The sequence below is a fragment of the Drosophila suzukii genome, chromosome 3 (assembly GCF_043229965.1).
Source record: "Drosophila suzukii chromosome 3, CBGP_Dsuzu_IsoJpt1.0, whole genome shotgun sequence".
Lineage (NCBI taxonomy): Eukaryota > Metazoa > Arthropoda > Insecta > Diptera > Drosophilidae > Drosophila > Drosophila suzukii.
The window spans coordinates 71,315,591-71,342,312 of NC_092082.1; the positions used below are offsets into that span (position 1 = coordinate 71,315,591).

Below are 26,722 nucleotides of genomic sequence, written 5' to 3' on the forward strand. Positions count from 1 at the left end.
TTTAAATACTTTTGTCAAGTGTTTACTGCCTGTGCTGGGGCCACAAATTTGTATTCGCTCATTTAGCATTCACATCGCAAATTGTCGACGCACCAAGCCAGGCGTGAATGGGGAATTGCATTTGGCGGTGGCGCACAATCTTCACGATATTGGCCCCTAAACAAACCCAGCAGATGACTTAATTAATTACGCAAATGCTTTTTGTGCAGCCGAGCGCTAAATGTCGCTTATTGAAAGTTATCGCGACGCAGAGCGCCAGGATATCGCTGACAATCGCAGGATGTGCTTTAAGATTCAAGAAATCGAAAAATGGAAAAAGAGGCGAACGCCCGTCGATATATACACTGGAGGACAGGTAAGGTAATATTCCCGTAAAATAACATCGGAAATATGTCCCTTTTTTATAATATATAATTTAAATTTAATAGAAAATGTGTTCTAGGACAGAATAAATACTTTTTCATAATTAAATTTTCAATATTTTTATAAATATTTTTTCAGAGTGCCTAGGCGAATGGTGAGAGACCGGGAAAATCCAATTGCCGGTTTGTCCTTCGAAGCAGCCAGCGGGAAAAAGGAAGTGAAAGTAATGATGGGGTAAAGAAAGCGTATTCCCCCATGAAGTACGAAAGGATGTTACATTGCGAGTGCTTAGGACACGCCCCTTTTAGGAACTTGTCTCTTTTAATGACAGTGCCATATACGATTTTTGTTGCATACTTTCGAGGAGCGCCGGAAATGAGTGTTTGTCCAAAACATGCAGCAGTCTGCACATATGTACTTCCATACATACTGAACTGATGACAACAGCCACAACGCAGAAGAACAAAAATGGTGAACAGGGCATAATTTATTCACATAGGAGCTTCATAAACATAAATTCGGCTCGACGGGCTGTCCTTTCATCAATGATAATAACGACGCATTTGTGCGGTCCATGGTAAAAAAACTGGGGCGGCCAGCGGTTCGAGTACAATGACCAACCAAAAGAACACAGACACCTACGTCATCCCCAATCCCAATTGCCATTAAAGCTGGAAAATATTCACCCTCCTCGGCGCCAAAAAAAGAAAAGAAGGGGGTACATTTTTTAAGGTCTGATATGATGCCATATCTTCCGATTTTCATCGCCATTGTACCGCGCTCGCTGAATTATCGGCAGCCATGCTCTCGCCATCATCTTATTTTTGCTGCTGCCACACAGGGCGTATGTGTAATATTTATTTAACAACCACTCACACACACACGCACACTTTTGGTTTAAACGACAAAACGTGAAGATGCTTTTAGCCGCCTTTGACAGCGCGAACTCTCTTTTCTAGAAGGATTATGGTAAGTTGTTTAAAAGAGTTGCCAGAGACAACGCGAATAAGTTGCGGGGGATATAAATAATATATCAAAGTGCCGGTTAAGGCAGAAACTCCCTTTGTTACTTCCACAACAAATGGCTTTGTATTATTTTTAATACAAGCGTAGAATTGAATTAAGAAATTTCTTAAAACTTTTTTGTTCATGTTTAAACAGGATATGTTCAGGATAAGGGGTCTACCTACCCTTAAGTAATAAGAGAATGCATTTTTTATATAAAACTCAAGTAGAAGCAAACCGAAAAGCACTAAGCTCAAATCTTTTACAGAATTGAATTTTTTTACAGTTGCTTGGCCACATTTTAGTTGAATTTCATATCGTTCGGTGGAGTGCAGCAGAAAATGCTTGCAATTTCACTAATTCAATATGAACATTTGAGTCGTGTGCCGGCAAAGCGCAATTGTCAACTGTTTAGTGTCCTTTGTGAGCGCCCTCCCTCCAGTTAAAAGTTTTTCATGGCTTTCCTCGTTTCGCTTCCATTTCGCTTCCTTTCGTTTTGCCACTGTTCCGCTTCCGGGAAAGCAATTAAAGATACATTTTCGCGCAAATGAATGCTAATGAATTTAATAATTTCCATTCAAACGATACCGCGCGAAAGCGGTGTGGTGTGCAAAAATTTCATGATTTTGAGAGGATTCAAATGAAATAATTCGCCGGAATTCTACCGCAATACCTGGGCGCTTTCATTAGGCCGCAAATTTATAGGTGCAGTAATCGCATTTCACCAACGTTGCCGCAAAAGTGGCTGCTAAACCGAAAAAAAGGCATTTAAATTGATTACGTTGCGTATACGCAACATTTGGCACCACTCAAATATTGTTGTTTGAAACTTTTTCTCTTTATTTTTCTATTTTGTGTGTGGTTTATTCGAGCAGCGCCATCTAATGTGGGCTGTGCTATGATTACGCGGTTGGCTGGTTTTCGCGTGGGGACATGTGGATGTGTGGTTGTCTCTTTTGGCGCTTTAAGCCACGTTAAGTGCTCGCACCTACGCCAAAAGGCCTCAGGGCGCAAATTGAAAACTCTAACCGAACTGCGTGACAATCAACCGGGCCAAACAATTACCAATTTCGATATGCACAGTCAGACGAGGACATTTCCGTGCCATAAAAGCGCCCGAGGATAACATAGAAAGATACAATATTGATGGCTCGTTACCAACAAATTGTGTAAAAACCCCCATCCACCCCCCAATCGCTTGCTTTATTTGCTGAAATACTTTTTATGGCTTTGCCCGGCTGTCATAAAGATCCCTTCGACATTGGACTCGACCATGGGCCAGAGATCAAGTGGTCGTTGGCCATTAGCAATCGAAAGTGAGGGAACAGGTTCCGCTTTTGTTATATCTATACAACTTTAAGGCACTGATAATAAAGAAGAAAACTATATTAAATATAAAAGAGATCAAAATTATTAACTAGTGCTATGCCTCGACTTTGTCTTTCCAGCTACTATCAATTCAGATACATTAGATACTTTATATATAATCTTAAGATACTTTATAGAAAGGCATTGAACTTTGACTAGCAGTATAGAACTACTTACAACCATAAACTCAATTTATCCTCCTAACTATTGGAACTATGTATCTTTGACAGCAACACGTGGCCAAAGCGAGTGCACTAAATGTATTTGGAGAACCAACAAAGGGAATATTGATTGGAATTTACATAGACTTTTGAACCAGATTAGCCGGCGCTTACAACCGCATTCCAGCAGCACGCCGGCCTCAGTGTCACGTATTCCTGCGATGTGATCTTTGTGGGACTGACAAATGCCGGGTCTTATCACAGGCCCGTGTTTGCTGACCTTTCCTGTCCGGAATTCTTAAGCAGTTCGCCGAAGAGGTCGTCGTAAAACAGCTACTTATATAATGCCCGAGAAGCGGTGAGCTCTGCTTTTGATAAGCTATAGGTGGGCGGAATGCCGCTGAAATTATGTTCAGCAGGATACCTTTAATTACGGCCACGTTATTGTGTTGGCCACCTTCTGCTGACTGCTACTTTATGGCCGTAATTTTGCTGAAAACTTTGGCAATGCAGTAAATTTCGAGCAAAGTACACTTGCACAAAGGGCGTCGACAGCAAAGATAAAGAGACAGTCAACGCTAGATCCTACACGGAGAAAAATAAATATATTTCTTAAATTTAATTTCTGATTTAATTTTTCTTAAAGTAATTTTAATATAATAAATACATATTTTATATTCAAATATTTTAAAATGATTCTTAGCTTCGCAAATTAATTTCACTTAAGAAACACTTAAGGAAAAACACATATTTTCTGTTTTTCCTATAATCTCAAAATATATTCGAAATGCTTAAAGTTAATAATATTTTTTTTTTCAATGAAATACATCTTTTCTTTTAATTTTTTTTTAAACCCAAAATATATTTAAAATGTTTATGGTTAATACTATTTATATACTGTGAAATAAGTCTAATTTTTTTCAATCCTTAATCTTAATTCGTAATTCCCTTAACACGTAAGCTTTTTTTTAAAATGCGTACTAATTTTAAAGCCCTAAATTTTCTATTATGATATATCATTTTAATTTCCCAACCTCCTAATCAAAGTCAATATTTATTTTGAAAAGAAGTCCTAGAACGTCAACATATGTTGATGATACCCTCCTACATGTTTTGAAATCTAATTGATTTTGGATGTGTTTTGATAACGGATTTGTCTGAGTGTAAGCCCAGCACAAGCAGAGGATACCGCAAAATGTTACGCCCCCAGGCACTCACACAAGCACACAGAGACGCCGAGACAAACACACACAAAACGAAACGAGACACTCACACAGGTGGCCAAAAAATTTACTGTCTGAAATGGCAAGTCGCGTGTTGTAATTTTCATGTGTCGGCAAAACGGAAACGGAACAGCAAACAACACATAGCCGACTTTCTAAACACAACAACATCCCCCAGCACACACACACACACCCACAAACACCACAACTCAGACAAGCAAAGGCAAACACTCACAGATGGGCGAGAAAGGACGAAAACCACAGCGAACGATAATGGAAAGCATTAAAGCAGATTACTTGTGAAGCCAAAATGCCAGGAGACACAGTGGCGGTCTGAATTAGTGAAACTCAAGGACGAGACTCCTTTTTTGTATGCGCGAAAAGGCTTCGAATTGATGAAGATGAAGGTCATTCGGCGATGGCTGCAATCAGTGCCTCCTTCTCGCAGGATAGTGCCACCCATAACGTCTGTCCGACATTTGCCTAGGCCAATTTTAATTGTTTCTTCTTTAGCTTCTCGCTGGGTTCAAGAAGGCCCAGTTTGGTGATGCCATTTTAGCCATTTTGTGATTAGTTTTAGAAGAAAATATTGTATTAATTTGTTGATTTAATTACTGTATTAAATTGGGTACGAGTAAGTTATTTAATATCCGCCTAGGCATTATGAATAGGTTATACATTTTATTTTTTATTTATATGAAAAATATACTCAAATTGTTAAAGTATCTTAAATGCATTGTATTGATTCATTTTATTTTATACTAATCTAATTATTTAATCATTTTTATTATTTTAAAAACTGATAATTTGCCATGTTAATAATTATAACAAAGTTATTGCCCTTTTTAAAATGATTTATTCATAATTTATTTAAATTATTATTTTTTTATAATATAAAGTTATAAGTTGAGGCTTAAGTTTTACAATTTTAACACATAAAAGACATATAACAATAAATTGAAAATTGTGCTTAACAAATAATGATAACATTTATTCACATGGCTTTTACCGACGCCCAAACTTAGGCAACACTATTCGTAATGGCTATAACCCGCCCACCAACACACACTCAGCCATTCGAGTTAAAACCAAGAAGGGGGAAAGAACTTGTCGCTGGGCAATTTGTTTAATGAAATCATCAAATTAAATAAAATGTGCGGGCCCAAAAAGTGTAAGTGTAAGCAATTTGCTGGCGCCTTTGTTGTTGTTTTTGTTTTTGGCTTTTTGTGTCATGAAATATAAAACCACAGTATGACATGGCCCAAACCACAAGAATTCCCATTCCACCGCCTAACACGTGCCCACCAACTGACGACCAGGATCCCACTGGAAAAAAATACCCTACACTTCAAACTACAAAATTGAAAGTATAATATATATTTTTATTCAATGCAAACAGTTTCTGTGATTATTAGAAATATATTAAACTATATAAACTCAAAAAGAAATATTTTTATTTCCTAATTTTATTCCTCTCTTACATTTTATTATATTTTTCTGTGTAGTGGATTTGTAACCGAAGTCAACAGCATAACTCTGCGCGTGTTGGTCGAATGCTCGCACGTCTCCTAGGCTGTCATTTTGGCCATGTTTTCAGCCTAAATAGCCCATCGGCCCTCGACTAGATCCTGGCCAAAATATCCCCTCGGGCGTTTCAATTACATTATTAATCACATCACTCGCAGGTCTTATTTTAAGCAGTTTTCCGACCCAGCTGCCGGGCAATAAATTCGTTGGCCACCAGCAAAACTTTTTCAATTAACACAAAATTATGCAAATTGAGTGGCTGCCAAAGTCGCAGGCATAGGACTTGCTTAGATAGCGATAAGACAAATGGCGTTGGCATAGATTTCGGGTATTAAATTTATAGGGGGCAGGATGTTTGTGCAGCGAAATTCCAAAGAATTATGACCTACCACAACGGGCCAAGCTCTTGTGCTGCGGGATTTTGCTACAAGAAACATAATTGACAACTGGAAATACATTTCTTGTGAAATGTAGCTTTAAATGTTAGTTGGTTCTTAGTATTTATAATTTTTAGTTTATGTAAATATTTGAACCGGCTTTTTCCGACCTCTTCGAATTCTGTTTGGACAGAAAAAAGGTCACTCGGACATAGAGACAGTATCAAGTGGAACTTACCTATTTATTAGCAGTTGAAGTGTGCTGGCCTTGAGGATAAGCAGCACAAATATGATTATACCAAAGCCGGTGTTTAAATAAACGGATATATCTAAAATGATGGTCCCTAGCAAGTAACGGAACAAAGACGTAATTCTGTCCAGGAGCCAAGATACGCCCATTATGACAAAGAGCCGAAGAAACTGCAGGTAACTGAGATTGGTAAATGAGATACGCATTAATTCTAAAAAGATCATTTCGTACGTCTGGACATCGATATCGAGACAGGGCCTCTTTCTCATGTTTGGTTGGGCAAACCTTTTGACCTCCCTCTTTACTTTCCAAATGTGGATGGCCGTCAGGATGAACATGCTTGAACTGAAGGTGGTCAAGATCAGAACCGGGCCATGAAAAAATATCCAGTAAGAAAAGCCCCAGTCTGTGGATGAAACAAAATAGTCAACTTTCAATTAGATCTATCTAGCCAGATACAACTTTAATATAAACCCACCTTGCATATAACATCCTACAAATCCAACAAATGGCGTCAAGTACCTTTTTTGGGGATCCTCTCCCCAAATCTGATTCATTATATAAATTACTCCTGTGGGAATAGCAGCCGAGACCCAAACAAATGCGCTGTACTTTAAGAATGCATTACGTGGCTCAAGGCGACTTAGGGAAGTGAAAAGTTTCCTTAAATGATAGCTGATTACCGCGAACCACAAATAGGTTGCCATCGAAAAGAGGTAGTCAGAATAAGCTAAAAGCGATTAATAATTTGAACAAGATCAAGGTAAAATTAAGACACTATCCGAAAAAAAATTCAATAACTAACCTACTAGAGTGCAAATATTATATAAAAAGTTTAATTTATTCAGGGTCCAGAAGAGGTACTTCAAGAACAAACCGAATACACAGGATATAAGACACTTTCCAAGTAAGTTCCGAAGCTTCTTAATATACAAATACACAGCCATAGTCAGGATGAAGCATATTAGCGATATTATAGTAACTAAAAATTGAGAAGCAACAGAATAATATAAATTTAGAAAAATATGAATCCATAATTATCCTTACTCTCGAATGTAGCCGGAACGCGTCTTGTTAGGCACATTCTGTTAACAAACCATAAGATCTCCGGAAAGTCCGAATAAGTTTGGGGAAAGAGGCAGTATTGGTCGTTGCTCAACATCACGGCGGTGGGGTGGAGAAGTATGGATCCATCCTATAAAGATTTGAATTAGGCAGGGAGGCAGTTGGAACATTGTAATCAAACCTTTAACATAGTGTATTGATCGGCCTTTAAACCAAGAACCTTGTCGCAGGGTTGAAAGTGTTCCCTTAAGACGAATATTTTAGTAGAATTGTATTGGGGCATCTTTCTAAGCTCCGTTATATTAAGGTCCTTCGTTATGATATCATCAAATGTTAGGTTCAACATTCTTAGAGAAATCTCCTTCTTAAGGTCATCACTACACTCCCCGTTGGCCAAAATATTCTTGTAGGCACAGCATATCCGGATGCAGGGCGTATCTTTGCAGATACAGGCCCTTAAATGTTTGTTAACCGACTCTTTGGATCCATCCGAAAATTCACGAAAACTGTACTCCCCAGTTAAATTAGCGGGAATTTCCAGACCTTCATATACATAAGTGTCGTTCAATTTTTTATAGCGCGAGATATCGATAGTTTCTTTGTATTTGCATTCTGGAATCTCTGCGCTAGATCTTTTCGCAATATATGAGATCAGAAATATACCGAATAATTTTAAAACCGGAGACATTTTGGATTTTGCTTCCTTCTCCACGGAAAGCTAAAGTGGACTAAATCTCGAATCGCGATTTTTGTAGATGAAATAAATTTGCACTGTGAACCTTGGGCTTTTATAATCAACAGCTGAGGAGCTGAGCTATTAAATGTATTCTCTAAAGAATTAAAACTCCAATAATTAATAAAATCAATAAGTGTATGTTTTCAAGCGTTCCGTGCGATCTGAAAATTAATGTTATCAACAACGTTTGAACACAAATAGAATTTGAAGCAATGAAAGAGCGTCATGGGAATAACAAATTAAAAATTGTATATGTAAAATCTTGATAAAATTGATTTTCAGTAGAAAACAAATATAAGAGCCCGAAAATTATTTTATTATTGTTCCGGATATCCGATAAGCTATGCCTCTAAGTACTGTTTATGCGCTTGTAGATGTAGTTAGCTGGTCATTAAAGCGAGGCAGCAATAAATTCACGAATATACACGACAAACCAAAGATTCAACTCATGCTCATGAGCAAAGCAAACTACACGGTGAAAATTTTATTTGCAGATTAGTTTAATTCTGTTTCAAAATTAAACAATATTTGAAATTGGATTGAAAAAATGTAGTGAATTGAAGGGGTATAATAAGATGAAATTTAAAATTTAAAATATCTTTTTGTTTATATCTGTTTTTTTAAAGTCTACAAATGTTTTATACTATTTGTCATTGCAAGGAGGCAATAAACTTCTTGTTGACTGTACTCATGGTTCTCGAAATTCCAGACGCATTTGCAGCGCTGTGACATTCATCAGAGCGCGTTTCGCGTCCACATTGTCTTGCCCGAGAATAAGGATGAGGTTGTGGCTTTCATCCGCAGGAACAAGGACGCTGAAGGATGGCGGCGAGGAGCTGTCTCGTTACGCTTACTTAGCAGCTTAATTTATGCATTGTGCAGGGCGCAAATGATGCATTGTTTGCCATTGCAGTGTGTTTTCTGGTCGGGTGGCAAAGTTCTCCCCTGAAGCAGTATCCCAAAGTTACCCGGCAAAGCCTCGTCCTGGGGCTCAGTCAAGGTGAACGGGCGAAACCAATCAATTAAACCTTTTTAGGGCTTTAAATGCACTTTGTAAAATAACAAGTTATTTGTGAAGCACAAGAATGCTGGGTTCATTAAAGGGTTTATTTAAAAACAAACAAAAATCAAAGTATGTAAGTTTCTCAACAAGTTATAAAATATAAACCAAATCTCAGATGGAATTAAGGAAGTTATGCTTAGAATGAAAGGCTCAAAAAAAGTTACAAGTTTGTGCTAAAAGAAATGTTTTAAATTTGTTACGAGATAGACACCCTTTTATTGAAGATTATATGTGTGGAAAATAACAAAATAATAACTTTCAAGAAGATATTATATTAATTTGTGGTACATGTTTCTGCTAAACCATAGTAAACATTTTTAAGGACATAATATTTTATAATATTTTTTTATTAAATACCCTAACGAATATTTTTCGTGCAATAACAAAATTATTATTTCAAGTTGATGGATTTTTATTACACGGTTATTTTTACTCACTTTCTTGAGCTGAGCGGCCACATGCCACAACCACTGCCACTAAATTGCGAAAAAGTTGCAACCCAAAGACGCAGTAACTAAAGTTGTGGCTGTGCTCACCTTTTCCTCCAGGGGCTCTGTGAAACTTGCAATTAAGTTAGTGGCTTTCTTTCTTGCCACCTGCAGCAACAGCTCACTAAATGTGCATCGCGGCACTTAAAACGCACTTGGCTTAAAGAGGACGCAGTGCTTTTTTAAATATAATCACTTTTTTAATATTTGCCAGCCATCTGATTTAATGGGCAAACAATAAAGGTATTCATTGGCATAAATAACAATCACTTCAGTGTTAGCTTTAAGAAAATACAAATATAAATCCTGCTTATGATAAAATATTTAATATAAAGACATCGAAAGAAGTACTATAATTATAATATACTTATAATTATAATTGAAATCCCTTTTATATTTAATTTTAGGTGTGTAAAAGTATGCAGCATAAAATGCTGTATAAGCTCGTTGTTTTTCTAACTTTAATGTATACATTGTTGCATACTTTTAGGCACCTAAAATTAAATTTCAAAGTGTTTTCAAAGCACTAGAGATTTGTGGCACAGTAAATTTAAGAATAATTAAATAAAAGAACATCTGTTGTAAAAGATCTAATCTCGGATGCAAGATGGTCGACAGGTTGGCAAATAAGTTGTAATACCGATTGACCCGTCTGAGCGGAAATAGACAGACAAGTCAATGGTCGAATCGATTCGTCTGACGAAGTTGGCCAAGAGGATGTTTGCTGGCTCGAAAAACGCTATCAATTGGCAATTATATACTCTGAGAACGTACCGCCTGGTCCTGACTGACGGCGAGTCATTTCGTTTGCGCATAAATCAAAATGAAATTGCGTTAAAATGTTTCTTCAATTGATTTACTGTTGACTTATTGCCGTTTTCATTTTATTTCAGTTCCTTTCTGCTGCTTGCGGAAAATTTATAATTTTAATGTGCCCTGTTCGGCCTGGAGGCGTTTTTCATTTATTTCCCTGCCTGTCTTCGGTAAATATTACATAATGAAAGGCGAAACCAAAAGTGTAGAGCGCTTCGAGGGGCATACATTTTTGTTATTTAATAAGAGTTGGCTTTTCCAATATTTTCACATTTTTTTAAATCTTTGCGATATCTTCAAAATATTATATGCGATTTTCAAAGGTCTGTATTTCTGCAATTAGCATTTCTTGGTAATTACAATTATGACTTCTGTTGGTTAAAGCAAAAAAGAAAAAGATTTTGTAGCACACTTTTAGACACCTTTGTGGCACCCTGGATTAAAAAATATAGTACACACTCTTTTCATTCTAACAAATGGTCGTCAAAAGGAAGAAATTAATTACATGGCACTCTTGCAACCTATATTCCGGCTTTATTAGTCAGCTTTTTTACGACCTCTTCTTGTAAAAAAAATCTCTTGTAGAACACCTGGCAACACTGATAGCTGTCCCGTCCCTTTGTTTATTTAGCATTGATTTATGCATTGAGTGTTTTAAATGTGGGCGTGCTATTTATGGGTCTTGACCGATGTTCGTTCGTCTGCTGGCGTTTTTGCGCTGCTTGCACTTGATTTGTGGCTTGTCCTGCAGACGGGGACTCGAACCCACACCCACGACTACAAGTCACTGCCAGGACCCCGGACACAGGACTCCGGACTCTGGACGTGGACAAGGCGTGTCCTGGCGAAAGGTCACTTGATGTATGGGAACCTTAGCTTCTTGGCGCTCGGCTAGTTTGCATATTTGGCTGCTGCTGCTGTGTCAGCAGTGGAAATCACTTCAAATATAATGGCTCCTTGTCTTGCCAGTCAGCCAGCCATCAGGCCATCCAGATTTGTGTCCAAAAAGTTCGTGACAAATTTGATAAGACTTTGCAGCTCATTTGTACTCCATGTTGAGCTGCTTTGTTTGCTCGGCTTGTGCTGCATTGCACTTGGCTGCTGATTTTCTCATCAACATAATAAATGAGCCTCCTTCGTCTGCAGATCTTTCGTCGCCGCCATTTGGGTGCTTGTCTAATTTGAACATGAATTGGTCTGAGGAACATCAAACTTAAACCTCGATTCTTCTTGGTGACCTATGTAAAATAATGGGGTAATCTAAGCTAACAAGCAATTTTGCAAGCGTGTTGTTTGGTAGTAGATTCAGACCATAATGAGAAACGAGTCTGTCATAATGCACATTTTAAAATATTTTATTATATATTTTTTACGTTTTTACAGTCACATTTTAAATATTACTTTGTTTGTGTGTTATAAAATGTGAATAAAATATAGAGATAGTAATACATAGTCCCCTTTTCAAATTAATTCACTGTGCTTTCGAATTTAAAATATATTAGTGCATACTTTTAGACACCTTAAACCACATTTAGAGGTGATTTCGAAACCCTAGTGATTTGTAGGGCACCCCCGTATATTTCTGTTTACAAAATTCCTTACGATTTTCGCTTGCTTTCAGTCTGCTAAATGCTGATCAACAGATGCCCCAAAATATTGACATTTAATTGCCGACAGCCACATTTCTGGAGGGCTAACCGAACCGGAATCCATTGGCATCAATGTGTCAGTAAACCATTTCAATTAGGCCGCGACCGGAGACTCAATGCAAATGGGGGGCCGACCACATGCGGAGGAGCAGTAGCCGTCTTGCCAGGAATCAGCAATTTAATGTCGGTTAAAGCCGCAGACATCGCATCAATGTCGAGCAGTTGGGGGTCCGAGAACAGGAGTCCCCGTAACGATTGCCGTTGTATTGCCATGTGTACGCGTGTTTTGCTTCAGCAGACCGTAAGCTACGTGCCAGACGTTCCTGCAAGGACCTCCTTGGGCCCTTCCTCCCCCCTCCCAAAACTCATTTCCGACCACCATGTGCCGAACCATGGGCCCCCCTTTCATGGGCGGCATGCCAACAGCTGCTCGATTTCTTTGTGTGATTTGTTGTGGAACGGATGTTGGCAACATGTCCCACGAACTGCGGACACAGTCCTCTTCCACATTCTTCTACCATTTATTTTTCCATCCATTTTCTAGCCCCTTTTAAAAATAGTTGGAATGGCTTCTACACAATTGTTTGCCATTTAATTCGCATTCGCCAGATATCAACCTAATTGAATTCATTTCGCCAGCAGATGTCGGAATTTAAAGCATTCGCTTACCGAGTTGGCAGTGAAATGGAAACATTATAAAAACAATGCTTCTCTATGAAAAAGGGAATGTAATTTATTCATTCTCGGTTTCGATTGAACGTGACTCGCAATCATTAGAATCGAAAGGGATCGAAAAGTTAAGGTCGCGCTTGTAAAAACAGTCAGCTCTTGAATTACACAAATAATGATGTCTCTAAACGAAGATAACGTTCGATATCCATTTTTGATTTTATATAGTTCTTGAATTTTATATTTGATGTAATACGAAAAGTTTCCGGAGTCTTCCAAGCATTTTTAGTGGAAATAATTTATGACCGTTTTTATAAATTCTTGCTTGTAAAGTTTGCGTGCTTATCTGAAAAAAGTTTCAAATTTTTCCTCGCCATTTTTTGCACGGAAATTTAAAGCAAAACAGGAACCTAAAGTCGAATGTTATGACAAAAAAATGTTTGTGACATTTCTAGCAAACATGTTACGTTAAGCAATTAAAGTATCCACAAAGTAGGTCTATATGATGTCAGGAGCCTGGTTTTCCTCAGAACTGACATGCATTTAATGCCCTTAAGTGCTTATTTACTGGTACGACTATTGTGTGTTGGTGGACAGGAAAATGTTCATGGTTGTTTGTCATTCAAAACAGCTTTGCTTTTGAATTTTGAATTCAATTTAATGGTAAGCTCAACTTGCTTCTGGGAATTTGTATACAATATTTTGTGTAAGCGACAGCTTCAAAACAATTACCAGGCCTTAACTTGAAAGTTTTGGCAAGCCATTAGGTAGATTGTACTTAGTTTAGGTGTTTTCTCTTTAAATTGTATTTAATTAAGTTAAAAGCTTGTTATTTCGCTTGAATTGGTTACAATGAGAAGTAGTTGTCTAATTAAATTTCAAATTAGATTTTTGACAGCAGTTAAATAATTACATTCATATTATCTCTTGATTAATTGAAATACTTGATGCGTGAAAATGTTAGTTATCAGGCACCAAAAACACATATGACTAGCTAATTACACATTTTTCAATGGAATTTATCGCTTTTTTCTTTATTCAAAAGCCTAATAAATACAACTGACAAGTTTAATATTGGTCAGCAGAGATAATTGAAATAATAAATAACTAATTCAATTATTAGAATTGGAATTTTAATTAGTCTGTTTTTAGAACGAATTATGTTCGATTACGTAGTAAAAAAAAAGTAATCCGAGTCAGTCCATGGAAAATGCAGTCATTAATGACTAAAATTGTCGGATGAGCGACAATGGCAAATAAACAAGAGGCTGTCAGACAAGTAAAATGTTTTTTTATTCAGCGTCCAGGGACCTATTATTCCGTTCCCAAGCCAATGCTAATTAATAAACTTTACTTTGGATCGGAGCGAGCAGTTGAAACTGTAGAAAACTTGTCAATGGCACTGGTGCTCCCCTGCACGAGTGGCCTCAATTAATGGGATCTATGTAAATTGGCTTAATTTCAATTGACCAACTCGATGCCATCGTAGTTTCAGCTCCACTGACGTCGACAACAGGAAAAACAGCTGCCAAGGAAGCCGTTCAGAAACTCGGGAGCACCGATGGCGTTAAATCCCAAACAAATTATCTCAGACACGTCTCAAAATGCAAACAAGATGCCGGGAGACACACACACATCCACCAGTATGGCGATTAAATTCTGATTTCGTTTCGGCGAAAGTTTCAAGTAAATCCTGTGGCTCTTAGTGCCGCTTTAAGGACAATTACCCCGGGTACTCGTATTTGGCGTGGAACCCACTGGCAAACGAAAACAAAATATAAAGACACTAAGAAAAATGTTCTAGTTGAAAAAGATATTTAGGAGATGGTAAATTTATAATCATCGTATAATATTAAAAATGTGTTCTCAACATTTGATTCGATGCGAGCTTGGATAAAACATAAATGTGTCTCCTAAGTTCATAATTTAGTTTAAGCTTAAACATGTTTTGATTTTATATTTTAATTTGAATATTAAGAGTACTATTTTATATATTTATAATCCGATGCCTATTCTTTATCAAACCTTTTTTAAAATTCTTAAAACTCATAAATGGTTTAGGTATTTAATGTTTTATTATATTATATCCGTTCATACATAATATATTAATTTTATCTTTGCAAGAAAAGTCTTGAAAAATAGTCTGAGTATTTCTGAGCTATAAGACATTTTTATTATCATATGTCCTAATGTTCGTTTAGTATTTTATGATAATTCGGGCATAAATAAGTCTTTACTTTTCTTTTGTTATGAAGGTTTTTTTCAGCTACAAGTTAAAAGTTCCCCACTTTTTTCCAGTGCAATTCTCCAAGGAAGGGCGTCGAATCCAGAAGAGATCCATAGTCTGGGATTCGGATGGGTTCATGTTCATGCCCAAAGCTCCATGGTCAAGGCTGCTCGGTTTATTGTTTTGGCCACTGCAATTGAGCGAAATATTTCGAGTTATTTTTGGCTCTCGACTTGTGGCGCAGCTAATCTTGAGTTGTCTGCTTTTGGGGGATTGCGAATGTTGTTTTGTTTGTCTCGGCGAAAGAAATTGGGGATGGCTGGGATGATGGGGCTTCAAGTACATCGAGTACAGGGAGGCCATAAAGCAAACACTTTTAGTTTGTTGAACTGTGCGCCGAGGTCGGGGCTTCTAATTCGTTGTCAAAAACTGCCAGTGCCAGCTGTTGACTGCGCTTGAATTTTAAACTGCCATCGCTTTTTGGCCCTCTTGTTATAATTTCAATTTGCTGCATTGTTCTGCGGCGAGGGACAGATGCTGAGAATATTACTATATAGGCACTCTGCACATCGAGGATAACCACGACTCGTATTTAATTAAAATTTCAGCTCTGACATGGCACAGCATTTAAAGTGTAAATCGGTTATGCACCACGACAATCCAACTGAGCCGCAGCACACAGAGCACACAGAAAATAATATTTATTTGCCATCCATCGGCGGAGGGCAAGAGTTGACCCCCATGGCAGTGGCAACAAAAGAATCAATTGGGTTCATCGAAACAGTTCGCCCCGGATCTTGTGGGGGCCAGGCCAGGGCACAGTAAATAAACACATAAGTCGCCCATGAAGAGTGTCCTTTGAAGCGTGTTTACACAACTTTAATTGAAGCCCATAGCAAGGATACTCGAGCTGTTTTCAACAATAGTTGTTCAGCCCATCCGACCGCATTTTTGTGCAAATTTTTAATTGAACGGCAGCTGAACATTCTAATTTGTTGGCATGTGTAACTTTATAAATAGGATTTTTAACCATAGAGGTTAATTTTTTCTAAGCACTGAGGGAAAAGAATGTTAGAAATTGGCTAAAAATATTAATACACTTTTAAAATAATACATATATGTTTTTAATCTAATTTATTTTTTCTTTATTCCTGGAGCTACAAGGGATTCCTTATCAACTAGTTCACTCTGCACAACAGCAATTTTCAATATAATATGAGTTATATATTCCTAAGTAACTTATGGCTCTGTGCCATTTTACAATTGATATTACCTTCTATATTTAAAATGTAATATGGCTAACATTAAAAACAATTGACATTTTTCACAACTATAGTTACTTTAAATTAAATTCTCCTAATTATTTAAACGTATTAATTAAAATAATTAGTTGTATTATATGAAAGTACAAATTAAAATAACTACCTACCATTATTTATTTTTAAACTTTGGTTACCTGACTTTGTACAACTAGTCGAGTACTTAATTTCCGATTTCCTTTTGGTAATAATGAACCTTTAATCAGTTTTCTTTATTGTTTCCCTCTTTTAGTTTTTTTTTATTTTTATTTACAAGTTTTTGGAATATATTCTGCACTACTTTTTCCCAGTGCCTGTCTGCTTGTGATCCTGGGTGAACCCGGTGATGGGTTCACAGTGACTCGGCTCGGCTTTTGTCCAGCTCTTTGCTGGCTCGTTAGGTGCAGACAAGGACCCGCACAGAATGACCGGACAGCATGCATGTGTGGGCTTTAAAATCTGAACATGGACATGGACAAGGACATGGACATGGATGTGGATATGGCCACTCAGGGTCCAAGAGCTCTTGTATTCCCTCTAATAGGGGAGAGAACGAAAAATGAATTTGACGCTTTGAAAAGTGAAAGTTGGTCGCTCATAAACTGGCAGAGTAATCTGAAATGTCTGCGCGTAATGACCGGGACAATATGCGAGCTGCTCCGCAGGACTTATTAAAGTTCTAGAATGGTTGGGGAAAGGGGAAAGATCCGGAGAACTCCTCATCTTCATTTTCATCTTCGTCAGGGAGCTTTGTGCGCGCTGTTGGCCGTTAAACTGGTTGTCTAGACCGTAAGTAAATTTATGGCTCTGATTAATATCTTTATTGTGTCAGATTATGATTGACTAGGCGGCGGCAGGCCGCACGATTTATTGATGGAGGACCCGCCCAGCATCCAGCATCCGCCACTAAGAGCTCCCCACAAAAGAGTCCCCATCTCCGATGATCAATGACGGAGGGCGGTTCATAGAGGCAGGAACCCAAAGGCAAGCCCATTGTTACGGTTTCCTGCCAACGGGCGGTATGGAATTACATGGGCCCTGGCTAAGCGGTATTCAATGGGTAAATATATCCATTTGATATATGAGCTGAAACCAAACGACAACTCCAATCCCTTAGCCCAACAATGCCTCACACATCTCATTAGGCAGGTGAAGAGGCGACAATTTGGCTTTGAATTTTTCAGAGCCTGCCACTTGACTTTTGGCTTCCTTGTGAATTTATTTGCCTGCTTTCAGAGAGCCATTAACAATTCCGTTTGGCCACAATATCAGCTCTTAAATTTTTGTCCCAGTTTTAAGTTGATTTATTTTGTGGTACGAATCCCACACGCTCCACTCACTCCAAGTGCCAATTCGCCTCAGGATAAACCCATTCTTGCCACTTGCCACTCCTTGCACATTCGTTTCAATCCGGACTTCCTAGCCTACAAAGCCACCTTGACTAATGGACCTCTTCCGACACTTGGCCAGGTGCAAACTGAAACGCTTTTGTTGCAACAAGGGGACTTGATTTACACTCAGCAAAAAAGTTTACTTTAAAAAAAAAATGTGTTGCTATAAAAAAAAATCTATTTATTTCTACCTCTGAGAAACAGTCATAACAAGGAACTCTAAAGAATTCGCATTTTTTCAATGAACTATTAAAATCCCCTTTTTTGTCATGTTGGAGCATGCTTTCCTGAAGAATTCGCGGATCTTATATTATGCTCCTAAAATAAAGAAGAAACAAAAATGCAATCGCGAATTCTATATTAAAATTCTAGGGAATGAAGTTTATATGTTTTCGTTCCAAAAAGTTGCTCAGATTAATTTCTCATTTTTGGTTTATTCTTTTTTTTCAGTGGAGAAGCAGCAGAAAGCCTGCCAATCTGTAAGGAAAAAATGTCACAAAGAGCACGAACAGATTTCTAGGAAACACTGAACGAGAAAAAGCCGAGATGTTACCTGTTTTTTCCAATTTCCCCTTTGACCCCTGACCCCGCCCCTTTGGAATGCAGATGAGGGTGAATGTTAATGGCATGCATTGTGCTTATAGAGAAGCAAACAGTTAAAAGGATTTCGCTGTAATGTTGGCAACACATTCTTTATTTATTCACATTATTTTGCTGGTAGCTCAACACTTAACACTTAATTTATGAGTGAGATGCGGTTGCCATCGCAAAAAGATGCGGGGCATGGGGCATGGGGCGTGGCATTTTTCGTCACGACGCTTTGTTGCCTCATTATCCCGGCTTTATGCCTCACATAAATCGTCTGGACCTTGCCCATTCGTTCTATTTTTTTTGTTTTATGGCCAACCGAAATTTGCATGCAAATCGCTGGACTTTCTCTGGCTTATTTACAGATCGAAAAGTTTATTGCGCTAACTAAACAATGCCTAACTAAGCATAACTCTAGTTATCAGCCAGCCGGAATCACTGGGATTTGGGTGAGCCAAAGGTCAAGCCGCCCTCGCTGCTGGGATCCTCGGTTTTTTGCCTCCGCTTGCGCCAGGGGAATTTTCGGGAACTTCGACCTGCAATCGATGCCGTTTGACAAGTCTCCGGATCCGGCAAACTGTGGCTGGTCACCTCATCCCTGCGGCTTATCACCCTCGTCAGCTTGAGCCGAGTGGCAGGCTGACTGACTTCCGAGGGATCAGCAGCACTTTGGTTGGGTGTCACCAGCAGAGCACCACTTTTGGTGGCCAACAGAGCCCTTTTGGCCCGACCGGAGGCGTAGTGCCTGTCCACCACTTCCGCCTCCAACAGGGAGTTGGCATCGCCCAGCGACGAGAGTTGGGACACCTGAGCCTGCAGCATTCGATGGGGAACTGCGGTGCCCGGCACAACCGGGCCATAGAACTCCTGTTTCCGCATCCTTCGTGTATTACCAATTCCCACGCCCACTCCATTTCCGTTTCCGGCTGCCAAGCTGTTGCTGTTTATCGTGGTGGTGGTGGTGGTGGTGCGAATGCTGTCCTGCAGGGACAACTGGTGGCTCGCATCCCGGCAGCGGAACTGCACCACCCGGTAGGATCCATAAGGCTCCAGGGCGTTATTACTCACACTGCAACTGGCCGGCTGCAAACGCATCGATCCATTTTGCCTTAGCAAAGCACTGTAGTTGTGCTGGTGGTGCTGACTCTGCTGGTGGTGGTGGTTCCTGGCCAGGCCAAACTGCCTTGTGAGAGTAATCTAGGGAAAAAGAAAAAAAATTTCAGTTCATTAATAAATAAAAAATTTAAAATGTTTATTTATGTATATTAATTGTATTGTTAGAAAACTATAACTAGTTAAAAAAATGTCCTTGTTTCAAAGCAAATTTAAAATTATCAACGATTTTTTTTTGTAACTCAAAAAATTTTTTTAAATTTGTTTTAAGTGTTTTAAAGATTTAGGACATGAGGGAATAGTCCTTAATTTTTGTGCATTAATATTCAGGATTATATTTTAGCTTAAAGGGTTTAAAATATCCTGAGGAATTAATGGACAGACCCCATTGTTTAAAAATTAATGTTAAAGAAAGGGTTCAATCCCAGTCCTACCTTAAAAGCCTCGCGGAACTTGTGACTCATGATGTTGTACAGCAGTGGGTTGATGCAGGTGGAGAGGAAGTAGAGCACACCGGACGTGTAATCAAGTATCCGGAAGTAGTCGTTGAAGGCATCCCGGCTGATGCCTATATTAATCAGGTTCAGTCCGTAGACGGCCATCAGTCGTTGGGCGTGGAAGGGAGCCCAGCAGAGGAAGAAGGCGACGGCTACAGCTACTGCAAATACGGGCAAGGATAAAGAGCGTATTAAATACCCCTGGAAATGTGGGTTACAGATACAAATTGGACTTCATCTCTTATATCCCCCGTAATCGAATAGTTTGGGCAACCGAATTCCGAACACTCGAGTTTGAATGCTAGGCCCTTGAATAGAAATATGGGTTTTACCAGTTGCCAAAATGGAAATCTTTTTCTAACCGAATAGCGAGAACGAAAGTGCAGCCATTTGTTTTTTTTGCCCTCCCTCAAACCAAATTAATTTATTATTAAGGCCCATGGCTTAATCTGAATTGGCCCATCAATTTTTATTTAGGCGAGGGCAGTGGTAAACTACGGAATCAATGGGCTGTGGATTTCCAGTTAAAAGCAACCGTAAATTGGGGGCTATTTTCTAGCCTGAAAAGGAAATTTGCTCTTTGGTTTTTAAAACTTGCCTTGACCTACTCATGAAAAACTCAACACAAACAAAATTTAAGAATATATTTAAGAATATATGACATATATGATTTAAATATTTAAGTACAAAGTAAGAAAACAAGTTATAAAGTAAAAACAAATGTTTTTATAATATAAGCGTTTGAAACCTTTAACTCAATTTAAAATAGCAATTTCAAATATTAAAAGGTACAAATATTTTTGCCTATCTTCGAAGAAACATATGTTAAATACAAAAGGATAATTTATCTAATGGCAAAAAGAAGGAAACAATCTTTTAATGATATTAAATACATCCTAGCCCCAGCAACACATCGTTCGAAAATTCCAGTTTGCTGTATGTACCCCGCAATCATCAGCGCATTTAAAAGCCCCGACTTGATTACTTTTGAGGTGCCACCTGGCTTCACCTTTGCTTCTTTCGCTAGATGGCCATTTAAGAGCTTTTCACATACACCGATGGTGGGGAAAAATTAACGACACCGCAGAAAGTGAAAACAAATAGGAACCGGGGCACATTCAACCCAGATGACGCAAGTGCAAAGGAAAGGGGACGGGGGAATCCCCTGTTTGATGTGTCGCCAACGCAAATATGTTGACAGTATTTTTCAATTTAAGACTTTCGGCTAAAAAGTTTTGACAGACAGGGGCGTTGGTTTCCGAATGGGGGAGGGGGCTTGTTGCTGTCTTTAATCAATCAAGCCGCCAACTCAACTCACCTACCCAACATTCTGATGACTCGTCCCTGGGCATTGAGGCCTCTATTCGCATCATAGGTTCTCCGCGGCAGCGATTGCAGCAGGCGACTCCTCTTCAACTTCACACCAATGAGCACGTAGAGCACACAAATCGCTGTCATGGGTCCACCAAAGAAGATAAATCCGGAGACGGCGAACACATGGGCATAAAAGTCGTTCTCCATCTGGGGGATAAAAGCGGAATAGTACACTCATTCTGGACTCTACTCGTCTTTAAAGTCGGTTCTACCCACCGTGCAGGAGTAGCCCTCGTTTTGGTACACCACCGAGAACTGCATGGCCTGGGGCAGGGCCAAAAGGAAGGCAGCCAGCCAAATGGCGAATATAAATTTAATGGCCCGCGACAATTTTGACATGGTGTGCTGCCTACAAAATGACGGAAAGATTAGGCTACATTATATGTTAAGTATTACGGGGAAGTTGATGTAAATGTTTTCCCTCCAACGTTAGCGGATATGGGATGAAATATATGATGGCAGTAAAACTCAAACTCTGACCATCAGCCTGATATTAATATAAATATTTACTTTAAGTGTGGGTGTAAACAGGAAGGAATATATTTTTAGCCCTAACTTTTAGCTTCCTTTTGAAACTTGAGAGCAGCGCTCTGAAGTATTTAACCTTTTTATAGATATATGTTCAAGTGGTGAGATACAATAGATACCAGATTCTATCAGGATGTAAATAAAATTTCTTGGAAAGGCTAAACTTTACATAGTTTCCTCATCAGCCTTGTCCTAGTTTTGTAAAAAGGAGATTATATTTTTGTTTAATTTATCTTTGTGCTTAAAATAGAAACAGCCCTCATTAAAAACAAAAAGGAAATGGGGGCAGAAAAACTTTGAGGCGCATTGCATAAGATTCAGATTTAATCCCTTTGTGTTGCTAAGCATGTAAACGGGCAAAACCCTCAGGTTTTTTTCAAAGTACCTACTAAAAAAACAAGGAAGAACGCTATAGTCGAGTAGCTCGACTATCAGATACCCGTTACTCAGCTATATGGAGATATGCAAGCAGCAAAGCGAGATTAAAATGCGCCACCTACCGGCGGTATACAGATTTAAGCGATATGGGCGTTAGAGTGGGCGTGGCAAATTTTTTTTTGGATCAATCGATAGGTATCGACGAGACCAATACATTTCAGTTAAAATTTTTTATCTAGCATGAAAATTGTGGGCGTCACAGGTTTTCGCGGTTTGTGGGCGTTAAAGTGGGCGTGGCAAACTTTTTTTGGGTCAATCGATAGGTATTGATGAGAACAATACATTTCAGTTAAAATTTTTATTCTAGCATCAAAACTGTAGGAGCCACAGTTTTGGGCGGTTTGTGGGCGTTAGAGTGGGCGTGGCACTGTGCCGAAACAAACTTGCGCTGCGTAAGAAGCTCAGGAATCTGCACGCCAAATCTCAATAGCCTAGCTCCCATAGTTTCCGAGATCTCAGCGTTCATCCGGACGGACAGACAGACGGACAGACGGACAGACGGACAGACGGACAGACGGACAGACGGACAGACGGACAGACGGACATGGCTAGATCGACTCGGCTAGTGATCCTGATCAAGAATATATATACTTTGTGGGGTCGGAAACGCTTCCTTCTGCCTGTTACATACTTTCCGACGAATCTAGTATACCCTTTTACTCTACGAGTAACGGGTATAATAACAAACACAGAAATATCGTTTTATTTCAACAATAATATTTAAACCCATCTTGATTGAAAGAAGAACTTTTGGCCTAAACTTTATAATCGGGTTTGGAATGCCATCTTTTAGCCATCCCACCCTTTTATGTCTGGTTATTCGTTTATTCGCAAATTTAAAAAAGTAAAAAGTAAGTGGGAAACACAAATTGTGCTTATAATAGAGGGCCTTCTCCATTCAAATTCTTTTGTTCCTTTTCAAGAAAGGAAATTTAATATGGTTTTCGCTGGAACACAATACACGAAAATTATGAATGGAATCCAGACACATTCATTTAAGGAAGCATTTGTATTTTTATGTAAATTGAATAATATTATTGCTTAGTTTAAAGAACCAAAGGGAATTCAATCTAAACGTAGGTACCTACTATTTATTTTAATGACTCAATTATATTCTATGTGTAAAATCCTTTCATAGCTATCTAATTCCATGGTTTTTAATGCACTCCGTACCTACATTTGTGTGGCTAACTATTAATTAGTGTCAATAAATAAAAGATAATGGACTCGCTGGATAAATGAACACGTTCTGAATTTTGTTGTCAAGCCTGACTTATTTTATCATCCCTCAACCTGACTGTTTAATTATGAATTATTATAGTCCCTATAATTTGTATTGTATTTGTGTGGTATCATTTTATTGTGTTTGACTGACGCTTATCAAATTTATTTATCTATTTATGGTGTGTCCTATTTATGCGTGCTCCACTTTGCTAATGAAAGCGAACTAGTAACACTGAGAAAACACTATTTGTAATGTAAAAGATACATTTTTAATGAGAATTTAGCAATTATAAAGGTAGTAACTATTTAAAACTCACCGAAAGGGATGACAGATGGCAATATATCGCTCTACAGTGAAGGCTGTGATGGTGAGAACCGTGGCATTGGCTGCCATTTCGGAGAGCACACTGCCCATGATGCACATGGCGTCCGTGAAGGGATACATATCCGGATACCAAAGGTTATACAGCTCCTGGGGGATGCCTAAAGGATATTCGGTGACATTACGCATACGCCCCGATGGTTCCTTGAAAAACAAACTTACCTGAGACCAACAATATCAGATCCGAGACAGCCAGGTTGAACAGATAGAAGTTGGTGGCCGTGTGCATGAAGTTATTCCGCGAAATGACAATGCAGGTGATTAGATTACCCAGCACGCCGGCCACAAAAATAAGGGCATAGCAGACTGTGAAGGCGGTACGCAGGGTCAGGGACTCGTCCATTGGCGAATCCGATACCATGGTGCCACTCGCATTTGTGCCATTCGTGGAGCCCAGGAGATTGGAAAGATTCTCGGTCGTTATGTTCAGCAGATGGGCGACATGTGTTAGGAATTTGTCATTCTTCAGCAGCAGCAGCTCGGGGCTCTCGCTGGGACTGGTGGGCATGGTGGTGGCGATGGTGGGGATCTGATTGGTACTGGGCGACACATGAGCCATGAATGATTGATTGAGGCCATCATCGTTGCTGTCGTTGGCGATGGTAATGTCGATGGCGACGCCTTGCAACATGCTAGCTGTCGTCGATTAATTGCGGACTCCTTGCGCCACGAGTTCGATTGGAAAAACAATACCAAATCGGCCGCCCACTCGTATCAATGCGTTATTAATACTGTCTGGCGTATCCGCTGCCGCATCCTTTGTGGCACATGGCCGATAAGCAGTCGACGACAGGCCCTAAAATTGTTCAGCCGCCTGTGAAGCAAACAACATTAAAAGTCATTAGACTCAAGGATGAATTTAAATTGAATCCCCAGCCAGGCTGACGTCACTTTTTTTGTTAACAACGGCATCAGGTGGCCCAAAGGCTCTACAAGGAAACTTCGTATTAATCCAGAAATAAAAGCACTTGTCTATTGCCACTTGTCAGTCGCCTCTTGGCTCTGTTGATGGTAAACATGTGGCCCTCTAGTTGTGCACAGAAAAAATGACAACTAAAGAGGTCCTAAGTAGTCTTGCTTCTACACACAGTGTCTTATGTCTTTTTGGCCATCATATTGAAATTATTCATTATGATTGCATTTTAAAAATATTAAATATAAATTTCTTAAAGGAATTATAATCTTAAGTCTTTAATTGAGTGTTACATCAGCGAAATTCGATTTCAACTTAAATATTTTATCTTTTATCTATCGGAAAATATATAATTTTTGATTTCCAGTAAAAGATGGTTCGTGGTCCATTTTAAAAAATTGTAAATAGTTTGTACTATACTTTAATTAGGGCTTTATGGTTTTTATTTTGACCTGCTTCCTTCCAAAAAAGTATTTATAATTTTTGATGGGGTTCATATATTTTTATAATGGTTTCTTTAAATGGAAAACTACTCCAATATCAAAAATAAAATTTATAACATTAAAAAATAATTCATTTTTCTGTTTGCAATTAGGGAATATTTTTATTTAATTTATAAATATATTTTAACAACACATTCAAGATACTTAATTGCCATCAAACTGAGAGACACACAAATTGTATTTAAAGAATAAAGACATTTTAAATACAATTACAATTAAATACAAGCAATTGAATTATTTTTTCACTGTATAAAATATGTCACTTGGCACTTGGCTCTATTAATAGTAAACATCTTAAGCTCTGGCAATACAGATTGCTGGCAATCAATACAAATACAGATGTTGATGAAAAAGTTTTTATATTTGCTTGGTTTTTGCCATACTTAGTGAAACGAAACATGATTGCATGTGTGGGAGAGTTTTTGTGGGCCGAGAAAAAGGGAAACTTTTTCACATCCGGCTGTCATTTAGGTGCCCATTTGGGATCCCAACACATGCCGGATTTTAAAGACACCATGAGGGGTAATATTTCACTCATTATGCTGCCAACACGTTCGGAAATGGGTTTCCCCCTGCTGCCAAAAATCAAATTCTGGGGTTAGAAGTCAAAGGCCAAGTGTGGCAAAGAACACCGAGTCACCGTTAATGCCAAGTGAGCTTATTGGCTAGAAGCCAGACTCTTGGCTGATACGTCTAATTAATTATGTTTCCTGTTCGTTAAGTGTTCTTTTTCTGCTCAAGGCGTTTAAAAAGCCCCAGAAAGTATGCTACAGGGTCCACGAATCTCGAGGGCTCAGTCTTGAGATGACGACATCTTATTGACGCAAACTAATTGGAAAAATAATTGAATTGCCAGCTGAGGTGTGAAAGTTGATTTAGATATGATTGGGCACAGGGCAAGAGCTGGGAGTCACCGGCTGATTTCGATTCTGTGTACAAATGTGCGACTTCAGTCGCAATTACACAATCCAATCAGCCAGGGCAAAGCCATGCGGACCATATTAGGGTTTGAAATTCAATTTCAGTTGGAGAACAACTTTAAACCGCACTCTAGTTGCATTGCCCAGGTGCCTTAACACTTTCTAATTAAACTTTGCTTTTGCCAAAGGTAAGCAATTTAGGAAAACTGAGAATTGATTTTTTCTAACTTCTGAAAACAAGTCCTGTGTAAATTGCCAACGACATGTTGATTTTTAGCAAGGCTAGATTAAATTACAAAAGTTTATTTACCTTTGCTGCGCGTATTGTGTCCTTCTTTGTAGTCAAGTCGTATCCGTATTTGTTTTTCTATCTTACAAGGTGTCTCCTTTTTTTTGGGATTGCAGTGGGTCGTTTAAGGACTTCCGCGTGGTTTTTTGTTTGAAACCCTTTTGGTTTCGGTAAAACGGAATCACTGAACGGAAAATTAGTTTTGCACTTTCCTAGGCAACCATTGGGAAATATTTAATGAGTTGTAAATCGCTTGGGAGTTTACGAATAACTGATTAAA

The 26,722-nt window shown here is 38.7% G+C and overlaps 2 protein-coding genes across 3 annotated transcripts; both read right to left on the reverse strand.

Moving 5' to 3' along the window:
* Positions 1-6,258: 6,258 nt before the first annotated feature.
* On the reverse strand, positions 6,259-8,038 carry mthl12 (methuselah-like 12). The gene is made up of 6 exons (XM_036818457.3): positions 7,521-8,038; positions 7,322-7,469; positions 7,080-7,256; positions 6,753-7,004; positions 6,506-6,680; positions 6,259-6,454 (listed from the first exon to the last, which is right to left on the reverse strand). The coding sequence occupies exons 1-6, from the start codon at positions 8,025-8,027 to the stop codon at positions 6,259-6,261; spliced, it is 1,455 nt and encodes a 484-aa protein (XP_036674352.3). The 5' UTR covers positions 8,028-8,038.
* A 10,317-nt stretch (positions 8,039-18,355) lies between these two features.
* Positions 18,356-26,722, reverse strand: PK2-R1 (Pyrokinin 2 receptor 1). 2 transcript variants are annotated; one of them, XM_036818797.3, is made up of 7 exons: positions 26,464-26,722; positions 23,980-24,631; positions 23,753-23,918; positions 21,462-21,594; positions 21,194-21,392; positions 19,809-20,032; positions 18,356-19,458 (listed from the first exon to the last, which is right to left on the reverse strand). In XM_036818797.3, the coding sequence occupies exons 2-7, from the start codon at positions 24,446-24,448 to the stop codon at positions 18,697-18,699; spliced, it is 1,953 nt and encodes a 650-aa protein (XP_036674692.2). In that variant the 5' UTR covers positions 24,449-24,631; positions 26,464-26,722; the 3' UTR covers positions 18,356-18,696. The 2 variants fall into 2 exon arrangements, with proteins under 2 accessions (XP_036674692.2, XP_065722579.1); XM_065866507.2 differs by lacking the exon at positions 18,356-19,458 and having other exon boundaries at positions 19,815-20,032; positions 21,190-21,392.